Source organism: Rutilus rutilus (genome assembly GCF_951802725.1).
Source record: "Rutilus rutilus genome assembly, chromosome: 24".
NCBI classification, from domain to species: Eukaryota; Metazoa; Chordata; class Actinopteri; order Cypriniformes; family Leuciscidae; genus Rutilus; species Rutilus rutilus.
The window spans coordinates 16,373,239-16,385,838 of NC_140228.1; the positions used below are offsets into that span (position 1 = coordinate 16,373,239).

The following is a 12,600-nucleotide window of genomic DNA, read 5'->3' on the forward strand; positions in this document are numbered from 1 at the left end:
ATCTCGCAATTACGAGTTTATATCTCACAAATCTGATTTTCTTTCTCGCACATATGAGTTTATATATCACAATTCAGAATTTTTTTTTTTTTTTTTTGCTATTACGAGTTTATTTCTTACAATTCTGAATTTGAACCTCACAATTCTCACTTTTTTCGCAGAATTGAGACAAACCTCGCAGCTGTGAAAGAGAAAAAGTCAGAATTGCAAAAAAATAAACTTGCAATTGCAAGAGAAAAGTGAGATAAAAAAAAGTCACTATTGCCTTTATTTTTATTCTGTGGTTAAAACAAGCTTCCATAATACTCTGCCCCCAGGTCATACAATCAGCTTCCTTCTGTCCCACTCATGTTGTAAAGGAGATTTCTCAGTTGCTGCCCCCAAGTTCTGGAACGGCTTCCCTGCTCACATCAGATCCTCCTCCTCCTCCTCCACTGGCACTTTTAAATCCAGCTTAAAGGTCCTTTTTTATTCTTTAGCTCTTGATTCCATGCAAGATTTTTTTTTCTTTCTATTATCTAAATTTGATCTGACTTGACATGAAAACCTCTTTTTGTGACAGGCTGATTTTTATATCCTTAAAATGTAATGATCCGTGAAAATGTGGATTAAAATGTTTGGTGATAGTGTATAGAAACATTTAGTCAAAAAAAATGTTTTTACTGAAAACAAAAAAAAGCTACAAAAAAAAAAGGTTTTCAATTTACTGTTTAAACTTAAATTACTGACTAGTTTGCAGCTGCCCTGCTTGTTCTTAAGTCAAATATAGTACAACGGTCTTCACTAATAATCTCTCCCAAAGTGCTTATTCACTTTGGCGACAGAAATGTAAATCATTAGATTAACCAAAAAATACTGTTCCTTATACTCCATCTGCTTCAGCCTCATCTCCACCCTCCCCTCTGAGTCTTGGTATAGGATGGAGAATCCCTCGCCATCATAATCGTATGATACCGTGTCCTGATTTGCTTTTGTCATGACAACAGGAGCACTCACACACCAAAAAGGCTGCTTGGCTTCATCCCATAGAGTGAGGTTGATCATGCAACAGTCCTGGAGACACCAATTAGACCATGAACATCCTTACATAAGTTTTGAAATAAAGCACTGTGAATAGAAAATAAGTGTGGTGATACCTTGATAGTTCCATGTAAAGCTTCAGTCCTCCAAGGCAAGCTGACATCTCCAACCAGATGAGTATTTAAGGATCTGTTATTCTCACTGATCACTTCCAGTGGTAGATAACCATCAGAAATCTGATCTGGAAGAGTAAAAAAGAGCTATTATGCACTATGGTACTTCATTACCAAAGATAAGATTTACAGTGACCCCAAAAATAATTAAGACACATATTAATATTTGTGCTTTTTCAGGATTCTTTGATGCTTTCAACTTTCTGAATACCTTTTAGGATGAATATATATCAATGAATGATATATTAGGTAGATATGTGATATACACTGTAAGAAAAGTATTGTGGAAAAATATTTTTTCATACATATATTTTCATAATTAATCAAATATTTGTAAAGAATACTATTTGAGCATCAATACTTGGTAAAAACAATTTTTAATTGTTGAATTTGTCTCAATTTAGAATTTTGCTTAGAGCAGGACAACATAGATATTTTTGAGAATCTAGCGCCATCTACTGTCAAGCATAAAGTACCATCAACTGTCAAGTCATCTCAGTGTAGAATTTGCCAACTGCTCAAATCATTTTTATCATCAATTGGACTTTGATCTCTTTTTTTCTTATTATACAGTGCACAATTTACCTCTCCTGCAAAACAGCTGGGAAAAGCGGCCAGACATGACGACTCTCACTGTATTGTGCAGTTCAATGTAAGCAGTGTATCCATGGAGACCATGCTCCGGGTCCACATCATCAAACAAAGCACGGACTCCGGTTGCTGCACATGGACTAGCGGTATGAAAGAGAGATAAGGAAGGAAAAGAAAGACATTAACTACAAAGTGGGTGTCAGTGCATCTTTTCACACTAAGGACTGTAGCGACAGAATGGCAGTAATAGAGACGGTCTCAGAACTGATGAGTCAGAGCTGTACACAGTGCCCAAATTCACCAGAAGATGGAGTTATTACACCACCAAACTATACTGACGGTGATACATAACTGGCATTTAGGGTTCTGACTTACACAAACACATCTGTGATTAAAAAAAGGGAGAGAAAATAAAAAAAAGACCACAGGAATTCAGCAAATTGAAATACACACCAAAGTTTGAGAATAATTTTTTTTAGTATTTGGTTTGACAATGCAAATAGTCTTTTAAAAACACAGGAAAAAAAATTTGCAAATGAGAAAACCGATAAGAGGAAATAAAGGCATACCTAATAGACGCATGAAGACTTCTTTCCACAAGTCTGTGATTGTGCAAGTTCACTATGACAAAAGCAATTCCACATTGGTCCTGCATAAGAAGCACAGAGTTGTTGCATTATCAATGAAATATTATTATTATTACAGAAAAAACATTATTACTACTACTACTACTACTACTACTACTGCTGCTGCTAATATTAATAATAATCATAATAATAATGATAATAATAACATAACAATAATAATGACATATACTTAAAGCGTAAGTGTAGCGTTGGTAAGATTTTTAAATGTTTTTGAAAGAAATGGCTTCATTTATGTAGTAGTAGTAGTACTTTATTGATCCCATTTGGGAAATGTATTCGATCGAAAATACAGTAAAAACAGTAATATTGTGAAATATTATTACAATTCAAAATATGTGTTTTCTATTTAAAAAAAAAAAAAAAAAGTAATTTATTTCTGTGATGGAAATCCTGAATTTTCAGCATCATCACTCTAGTCTTCAGTGTCACATGTTTCTTCAGAAATCATTTTAATATGCTCACCTGATGTTTAGGAAACATTTCTTATTATTATAAATGTTTAAAACAAATGTGATGATTGATATTTGTGTGGAAATCATGAAGAAAAAAAACAGCATTTATTAGAAATAAAAATGTAAAAATGCAAAAGCATTTTAATCTATCCCTTTTAATCAATTCATAGATTAAAAGTATTATAAAGAGATCATCCAAAACGTGTTAGTTCCACAATGTACAGTGTCAGTTATAGAAATGGAAAATACCTGCCAGAATCCCAAAGTGACGCCCTGTCCAACATACAGCATCTTCTTGACAATCTTGTCTGCAACACACAACTCGCTGTGTTCTCCTTGAAGCTTTATTTTGGACATAACCGATTTCCAGGCCGGCCTGAAAGACACAAGATGGAAGCGACTACATCACTCACTTAGGTTGGGACAAAAAAGGTGTATCGTTGTATTTTTGGCATCTACCACACCTGTAGGGAGCAGGACAATGGAGGGGCACCCGCGACACTCCACAAAGCTCAAGTGAGGTGATCTGGTTGAAAGAAGGCCAACTGACAGCGCCCCAGAACACAAAAACAGCCGTACTGCTGAAGGAGGCATGAGACTGCTCAAAGGTGCTCTGCCGTCCACTCCCATCAGTCACTGTGATCTCCCATGTAATGCACAGACTCCTGCCAGACACACATGACACAAACCCCATCTGACACCTCTGTTCTCAGAGCATTTAAGGGCAGTGCCTTTTTTGAAGTAGAAGTGGGGAATAATACAAGATAAAAGCCCATAAAATACATAAAACGTCTCAATAAAAGAGAGGGTGATAATCTGTGTATTTTTCTTGTGATTAATTCAAATTAATCACAGAAGTACTGGGATAAAAGTTTATAGTTCGGATATAAACACTGATGTCTATGGTAGCGATCAAAATAGAGTAGATCACCATTTAAAGTCACTTAAGGCTTCAAATAAAGATTGTATCCATTACATCGACTGTTACAAAGTGACAGTTTAGAAATATATTTGTCATATAATCATTATTTTAAGAAATGTATTTTTAAAAATCCTGTGGCGTCTTTTTCAGTGAGTCATTGAATCATTCATTTAAACCGATTTTTTATTATTATTCATTCAAATTAATTAAAGGGGTCATCGGGTGCAAAATTCACTTTTATATGGTGTTTGCATATAAATGTGTCTTTGCAGTGTGTGGACACAACCACCATACAATGGAGAAAAATCTTTTTTTTTAATCCTCAAAAAGTCTAAACTCTCAATAATCAAATCGTTTAGATTTTCTGAGCAATATTATGTAATATTGCTCATGCTCCGCCCACGACCGCTGACAGACTGTCCCGTATTAGCATATTTCCGCCCTCAGCCATACTGTCTGCCAAGGAAGTCTTGTGTCGACACCACCAATGGAAGAGAGGGATGGGGTGAGCAGTTGCTCATTATCATTTAAAGAGACATGCACCGAAACGGGTCGCTGTTTTTGAGGAGGTAAAAAGGGTGTTGTTTTACATAACCATTGAGAAATTTTAACCAAAGTATGTTACAAACTTTACATGAAGACCCTAAAGAATCATACCAACTTGTGTAAAATGGGCATCCGATGACCCCTTTAAACATTTTTAAACAGACTGCAGCAATTAACATTTTTCAGAACCTCTAATTACATGTTATTTCATTTAGTTGTATATTCAGAAAAGTTGGAGAATTGTGATCCCTATAAAAATAAAAAATAAATCATGTTTCTCAATTTATCCAGAATCGTGCAGTTCTATTTGAGATAATACATTTTGAATTGTTTATTATTAAGTGCATTTATTAAGCCAGTATAAAGCAAAAATCTAATACATTTTAGTGAATAAAATGTTGCCAATGGTTACATTTTTTTACTTTTAATATATAAAAGGTTTAAATTTTAAGTCAATTTTACTCATTTTAAAGATGTTAAATTTAAAAATACATTAAAAAAAGGTGGAGGATCCAAGGCTGCTTAAATAATAATAATTAAGCTGTATCTAGTTTTCCTGTAAACATATGAGGATGCTTAACATAATATATATTTACTTGATAATCAAAACTGTGATAATACTGAAACACGAAAGCTAAAGGATAGTTCGGTTAGTTGGGAAACAAACAAAAATACTGATTATTTGTTTGTTTTATTAGTGTCATTAACCTAATTAAGAGCGGGGAAATATTTGTTTGGCAGTATACAAGCAATGAATGACATTAATTCTGAAAGAAACAGGGCATTAGATTGGGGAAATACTTAATATGATGCATCATGTGTGGGCACTGGCACCATATGATATCAATTAATGCTGTAAAACAAGATACAAGCAGAGTCCCAGAGAGATTAATAGCTGTTGTTTGTGTCTGAAAGTCAGTGGAGATGATTATTACCGAAGTAAATCTCATCCTCCAGTGTCTTTGTAACTGAGGAACCTATGGGGATTTGTCTGGGCAAGAGGTAGAGGCCAAGCAATTTATTTTTTACAATTCACCCAGCCTTCTGAGGGGACCACAATTATTTTCATTCCCCCTGTACGCCGCACACTCTTTGAGTCGAAAAATTGAGTGGCCCGGCAGCTCTAATCAGAGGTTAAGACAACAGCATGCCGTGGCCTGCAGATCATCAAGCGTGTTTCCGTATCCCATCGCCCAGGAGCACAGAGCAAATCTAAGACGCTGACTCTCACACTCACCTTTAATAAGCCCAGACACTGCAGGAGGGAAAAACACACCTTGACATATATTTGATGGGGAATATGCCATCTTCAACAGATCAGGTCACAACAAAGACGTTATTTTGACTACAAAGTCTTGTTGCATATTAGCGATATACAGAAAGGCAGTTGAAAGAAAGAAAGAAATCAAAACAACTAGAAATGCAGAAGTTTATGTGTATATATAGAAACATTCAGATTACATGTCACCATGCCAAAGCAATGATATTGTTGTATTAAATGAAGGATAAAATAGCCCAAAAAATGTAAAAGGGATTAAGATTTATAACACATTTAATTAGTCAACACATTTGTGAATGATCATATAAACTAAACATAAAAGCCACAGTCTCTAACCTTAGGACTTCCTCTGTGTGACGCGGCAGTCCTGAATAAGGGTCGATGCGTTGAAGTTTTTTTCTCCACTTGTTCACATTCAGGCTGGCAATTTCTTTGAAGAATGTGTTTCTCCAGTATCCCTTTGGCCTCTCCTGCACACCTACCGGGCCAAGATCACATTTCATATGATCTTCATGGTTGGCTTTCTTCTTTTTGGCATGTTCACGAATGTAAAACTGATACCACATAGAACTGCAGGGACATCAGAATGAAAAGGAAATGATTTTAATCTTTATGCTTTAAAAGAGACAAAAAAAGAATCATAAATTAATTAAATAGTCTGAAAAAATAAATAACTCACTTGTTGTTTGACAGTTCATGGAAGAGCTTGTTGGCAAAACTAATGCAGAAAACAGACTCAGAATCCAAGTATGAGAGAATCCTGAGAATGATCTCTGGCGGCATCCTAATTGAAGTCAGATTAAACAAATGATAGATAGATAGATAGATAGATAGATAGATAGATAGATAGATAGGCCTATAAGCAGTTTAATTATGAAAGCAATGGTTTTCAGTGGCAACTTATTTAACAACAAACAAAACAAGCAAATACTCATTTAAAAAATGTAATTAAATAAATAACATTTAACTAATTAAACAGTTATTTTAAACATACAACAAATACTTTAATTTCTAGTGATCCGAGCATGAGAGTCACAAAGTGAAGCTAAAAACCATAGTTAAATTACCTAACGTTACTCGCAAAACTTGCCTTTCTAAGGGGTTTCCACAAGCCTTTACTCTGCGTTTGGATGCCATTCTGTGGACTGATGGGTGCTGTACAGCCATTTTTGTTTGTCTGCTGAGACTATGAAACACAAAAACACTGAAACGATCTAGCAGAGTTCTCTAGTGCAGAGGCATTAATGGTGCGAAATAACCAAGAAAAGTAACAAACAACCTGGACATGGATTTTGATGTAATAATTGAGTGTTTCTCAGCATCTTGCTTCTTAGTCTTCACGGATGGCGAAGACATAATTCGTATTTCTTCTGAAACGTGTTTAAGTGCTTCTCAAGTTGTTATCCGTTCAGTCTTTCTCTTCCGGCATCTCGCTGTCAAGGTAACCAGCCGCGCATTAATCGCACTACGTTACACAGGACACATTCTCATCTGGTTTATTTTAATGGGTACAGTCCGACACACTGGGTAAGACATTAAACAGTTCAGCATAGAATTATAACATTTTATCCCAGAGAAAAACTCCACAAAAGAAAAAAAATAACATTATTGCTACAACTACTAACTAGTCTACTAACAGGTGACGTGCGAATCTGGAGATTTACTGCCCCCAACAGGCCAGGAGCGGAAATGTAGTTGAAACTGTCTAATCGAGAGCTTTTCAAATTCAAACTAGGAAGGATCCGTGAGATCATGCGAATGGAGGTGCTTATCGTACGACGTACGTAAACAATTTGACAGTTTAAATAAATGCTACATGAGCTTTTAACATAGCTTTTTTGTGGTTTTTGTTTTTTCTAATTGTTCATTCTTCTCTCATTCCTTGCAACATAAATATAGGCTTATTAGATTAGAATATAGTTTCATTTGTTTTGTGTCTTTTATGGAGTTTTTGCTTACTATTGCTGGATCACTAGTTGCATTGCCCTAATTTGTAAAGCTTTACAGATGCCTTTATATGTTAGGAAGTGTGGTATAAAATCATTATAGCCTATGTCTTTAACATTAAAAAGTTTGAAAACCTTTGTTCTAATCTACTCAATAGAATTTACAAAACAATACATTTTCCATTCATTAATGGATGTGAAATATATAGGTTGAGATTTAAATCAATCATGTTTAATATGTAGTAGTGTAATCAAAATATGAAAGCATCATATTACTTTCACGCGTGGTCCTTGACATTAAAACGTTTAAAACTTTCTGGCCTAATTTATGCAACAGAACCTAAAACCTAAATAGACAGATAGACAGAACCGACCGGCCAACCCTATCTCACGGCAATTCATACTTATTTTACGAGGTGGCTAATTTGTACAAATTCATACGATTTTTTCAAAAGGCGTCATCAGGAAGGACCACCTCTAACAGCACCCCTAAACCTACCCATCACTGGAGTCTAGACAAATTGTACGAAAACGTAAGAGTGAGGTTGTACGAATTTGTACGAATAGCCTAAGCCACCTCGTAAAATATGTACGAATTGCTGTGAGATTGCGTTGGACCGACAGACAGACCCGACCAACAGAGAGACAGACAGAACCGACAGACTGACAGAACCAATCAACAGACAGAACCAACTGACAGACAGACCAACAGACAGAACCGACCGACCAACAGAAATACAGACAGAACCAACAGACAGAACTCACCGACCGACAGACAGACAGACCGACAGATAGACAGACAGACAGACAGATAGATAGACAGAACTCACCGACCGACAGACAGAACCGACAGACAGACAGACAGATAGATAGAATGACAGACAGAACCAACCGACAGACAGACAGAACAGACCAACAGAAATACAGACAGAACCTACCGACAGACAGACAGAACCGACAGACAGATAGAACCAACTGACAGACAGAACCGACTGACAGACAGAACTGACCAACAGAAATACAGACAGAACCGACCGACAGACAGACAGAACCTACCTAAAGACCAACCGACCGACAGACAGAACCGACAGACAGACAGACAGACAGATAGATAGATAGATAGATAGATAGAATGACAGACAGAACCGAGAGACAGACAGAACCGACCGACAGACAGACAGAACAGACCAACAGAAATACAGACAGAACCTACCGACAGACAGATAGAACCAACTGACAGACAGAACCGAGAGACAGACAGAACCGACCGACAGACAGACAGAACAGACCAACAGAAATACAGACAGAACCTACCGACAGACAGATAGAACCAACTGACAGACAGAACCGACTGACAGACAGAACCGATTGACAGACAGAACCGACCAACAGAAATACAGACAGAACCGACCGACAGACAGACAGAACAGACCAACAGAAATACAGACAGAACCTACCGACAGACAGATAGAACCAACTGACAGACAGAACCGACTGACAGACAGAACCGACTGACAGACAGAACCGACCAACAGAAATACAGACAGAACCTACCGACAGACAGATAGAACCAACTGACAGACAGAACCGACTTACAGACAGAACCGACTGACAGACAGAACCGACCAACAGAAATACAGACAGAACCGACCGACAGACAGACAGAACCTACCTAAAGACCAACTGACCAACAGACAGAACCGACCGACAGACAGTCAGAACCGACCGACAGACAGAACCGACCGACATAAATACAGACCGACAGACAGTCAGAACCGACCGACAGACAGACAGAACCGACTGACCAACAGACAGACAGACAGAACCGACTGACAGACAGACAGACAGAATTGACATATGAATAAAGCAGATAATATCTAAAGGAATGTTTGAACCGATCGACAGACAGAACCGACTGACAAACGGACAGAACCGACCAACAGAATTACAAACAGAACCGACCGACAGACAGACAGAACCTACCTAAAGACCAACCGACCGAACCGACAGACAAACAGACAGAAACGACCGACTGACAGACAGACAGAAACTACAGACAGAACCGACCAACCGACAGACAGACAGAAACGACCGACCGACCGACAGACAGACAAACAGACAGAAACGACCGACCGACAGACAGACAGACAGAAACTACAGAAAGACCAACCAACCAACAGACATACAGACAGAACCGACCAACCGACAGACAGACAGACAGATTCGACAGACAGACAGAACCGACAGACATAACCTACAGAAAGACCAACCAACCAACAGACATACAGACAGAACCTACAGAAAGACCAACCAACCAACAGACATACAGACAGACAGAACCGACCGACCAACAGACAGACAGACAGACAGAACCGACTGACAGAATTTGACATTTGAATAAAACAGAAAATATCTAAAGGAATGTTGGTGTATGGCGGTCTAGGTGATCTCAAGAGTGATGGTGGTCTGCTGCCTGTCAGATTAAATAGTCAGAACCGACAGACAGACAGAACCGACCAACCGACAGACAGATAGATAGACAGACAGAACCGACCAAACGACAGATAGATAGATAGATAGATAGATAGATAGATAGATAGATAGATAGATAGATAGATAGATAGATAGATAGATAGATCAAGAACAATTAGATAGATAGATAGATAGATAGATAGATCAAGAACAATTACTTTTTCTTATTAGTTTATGGATGTAAAATATTTTGCTTGACATTTTAATAAAGCAGAAAATATCTAAAGGAATGTTTGTGTATGGCGATCTAGGCGATCTCAAGAGTGATGGTGGTCTGCTGCCTGTCAGATTAAATAGTCATAGAGCATTCACAATAATTCACCGTTTCGCGTGGTTGAGGAGAGCTGTTCTCTGTGGGCATGAACAGCTCTGGGCCCCGTGATACACAGGCCCAGTGCCCACCCAGCTTGACATTTGATGTTTTCTTTCTTTTACTCGCCCTTCTGCAGGCCCCAGGTCAGCCACAGCTCTCGGACACTCAACGTCAACCCCCACAGAGCCTGTCACTCTGCACCCACAGTGTGATGCTTGTCAAAAAAGGTGCATGGACAGTCTGTGAGGAAGGATGATGTTGACTATGACCGGCCCAGTGAACATGCATGATGTCTCAGTAGTTCACTTAACAGCTTATAAATGGACATTAAGCTGGTGTTGCTGGTGAAGTTTATTTCAAAACCATTGTTCTAGCTATTTATATGCAAGAACTGTTAATAAAATATGGTTGGGATGGCAATGATTGTTTTGAACTGACAGGGTAAGTCTCCCAAGTATCCTAAAAGACAAGAATACTATATTGTGAAGTGCCTATTATACTTAAGATATAAAGATGCTGAGTCATTCCATTATGAATTAAGGCAATATCCCCATTTCACTCTTTAGAAGCCGTCAGCCATGATCATCTTACATAATAGTTCCAATTAGAAACTTTGAAGAGTGAGGGAAAGTATTAATTAGGGAGGTTAAGAATGGGTTCAGTGGACATAACATACTGAGTAGACCTGTCAAACCCAACATTACACTTTATACACTCTACAGCAACTCCCAGAGCTTCACTGAAAAGCTTTAAACCGATAGAAACCAGAGAACTGAGAACTTATTACAAGTTTTTTTTATTTATTTTTTTATAATGAGAATGACAATTAGGCATACAGTACATGCATGGAACCACACGTTTTAACAGCTTCGTTTCCATCCATTTAACTTTTCAATATCATTTCTGCTTGATTTTAGGAGTTTCAGTTTTCCAATTTTCAGTAATAAAATTCAAAGTTACTGAAGAAGTGCAAATGCACAGTTTATAGCTTTGGTATCACTTTGTTTTTATGGTAACACTTTACAATAAGGTTTCATTTGTTAACATTAGTTCATGTATTAATTAACATGAGCAACACGTTTGTTACTGTATTTGTTCATCTTTGTTAACGTTAGTTAATAAAAATACATTGTTTATTCATGTGAGTTCACAGTGAATTAACTAATCTTAACAAATACAACTTTTGATTTTATTAATGTATTAGTAAATGTTGAAATTAACAAATAAAAATATTAATAAATGCTGTAGAAGTGCAGTTCATTATTAGTTAATGTTAACTAATGAACCCTTATTGTAAAGTGTTACAGATTTGTACTTAGAAATTTAAGGCAACAACTAAACTTTTACATTTAAATTTGTTTATTTTTTTATACTATTTTTATTTTAGAGATGTCTTTTAATACAAAAAGATGCCACATACACTTTAAAATAAAAAGTTTCTTTATTGGCATCTATGGTTCCATGAATAATCTTTAACATCCACAGAACCTTCCCATGCCACAAAAACTTCTTTAGAATTTATTAAATGTTCTTCTCACTAATAAAAAAACAAAAACAATGTAAGAACTGTTTACTGTAAGGGTCTATGGGGAACCAAAAATGGTTATTCTATGGCATCGCTGCTACAAACCCCTTTTAGAACTTTAAAACAATCAATTTATCTATATTTTATATTTTAAATAGACTATTTATATTTCATTATGTTTATTTAAAATGTTAAACCTCACAAACAGGTTATAGAGATTATCTAACTCTGAAATAGTGTCAGACTGAGGATCATAGCACTTCTTCTCCACAGGGTGGAGCACAAGATGTTTGTCTGACTTTCAAGGCATTCCACCTGGAAGCTGAGATTTCTAACGTGCATGTCCATTTATTTCCTGATATTAAGCTAAATAACGTCAGCTTCAAATTTAAAACATCTCTACTAATCCCGTATGCAAAACGGTGTGTTTGCTATTTGTATTGCTATGTAAAATAACACAGATGTCACCAAAACAAATTTGGCTGTGGTAGTGCAAATGTATGTTGCAAACAAACTCTTAATTGCAATTTTCTGGACATGACTGGGTTTTATGTCCAGAAACGTCCGCTCCAGAATTATTACTGTAGGCTACTTGAAAAGAAGGGATGGGCGTGAAGCGCCCTCTAAAAAGGATGAAGGAGCAATTGCTTTTCT

General features: G+C 36.9%; 1 protein-coding gene across 2 annotated transcripts; it reads right to left on the reverse strand.

Moving 5' to 3' along the window:
• Nucleotides 1-511: 511 nt before the first annotated feature.
• On the reverse strand, nucleotides 512-7,050 carry fbxo15 (F-box protein 15). Of its 2 annotated transcripts, none has more exons than XM_084398211.1 (10): nucleotides 6,910-7,050; nucleotides 6,721-6,807; nucleotides 6,310-6,414; nucleotides 5,967-6,200; nucleotides 3,348-3,548; nucleotides 3,133-3,259; nucleotides 2,354-2,433; nucleotides 1,779-1,924; nucleotides 1,137-1,261; nucleotides 512-1,053 (listed from the first exon to the last, which is right to left on the reverse strand). In XM_084398211.1, the coding sequence occupies exons 1-10, from the start codon at nucleotides 6,984-6,986 to the stop codon at nucleotides 784-786; spliced, it is 1,452 nt and encodes a 483-aa protein (XP_084254337.1). In that variant the 5' UTR covers nucleotides 6,987-7,050; the 3' UTR covers nucleotides 512-783. The 2 variants fall into 2 exon arrangements, with proteins under 2 accessions (XP_084254337.1, XP_084254336.1); XM_084398210.1 differs by having other exon boundaries at nucleotides 6,721-6,810.
• Between the last annotated feature and the right edge of the window lie 5,550 nt (nucleotides 7,051-12,600).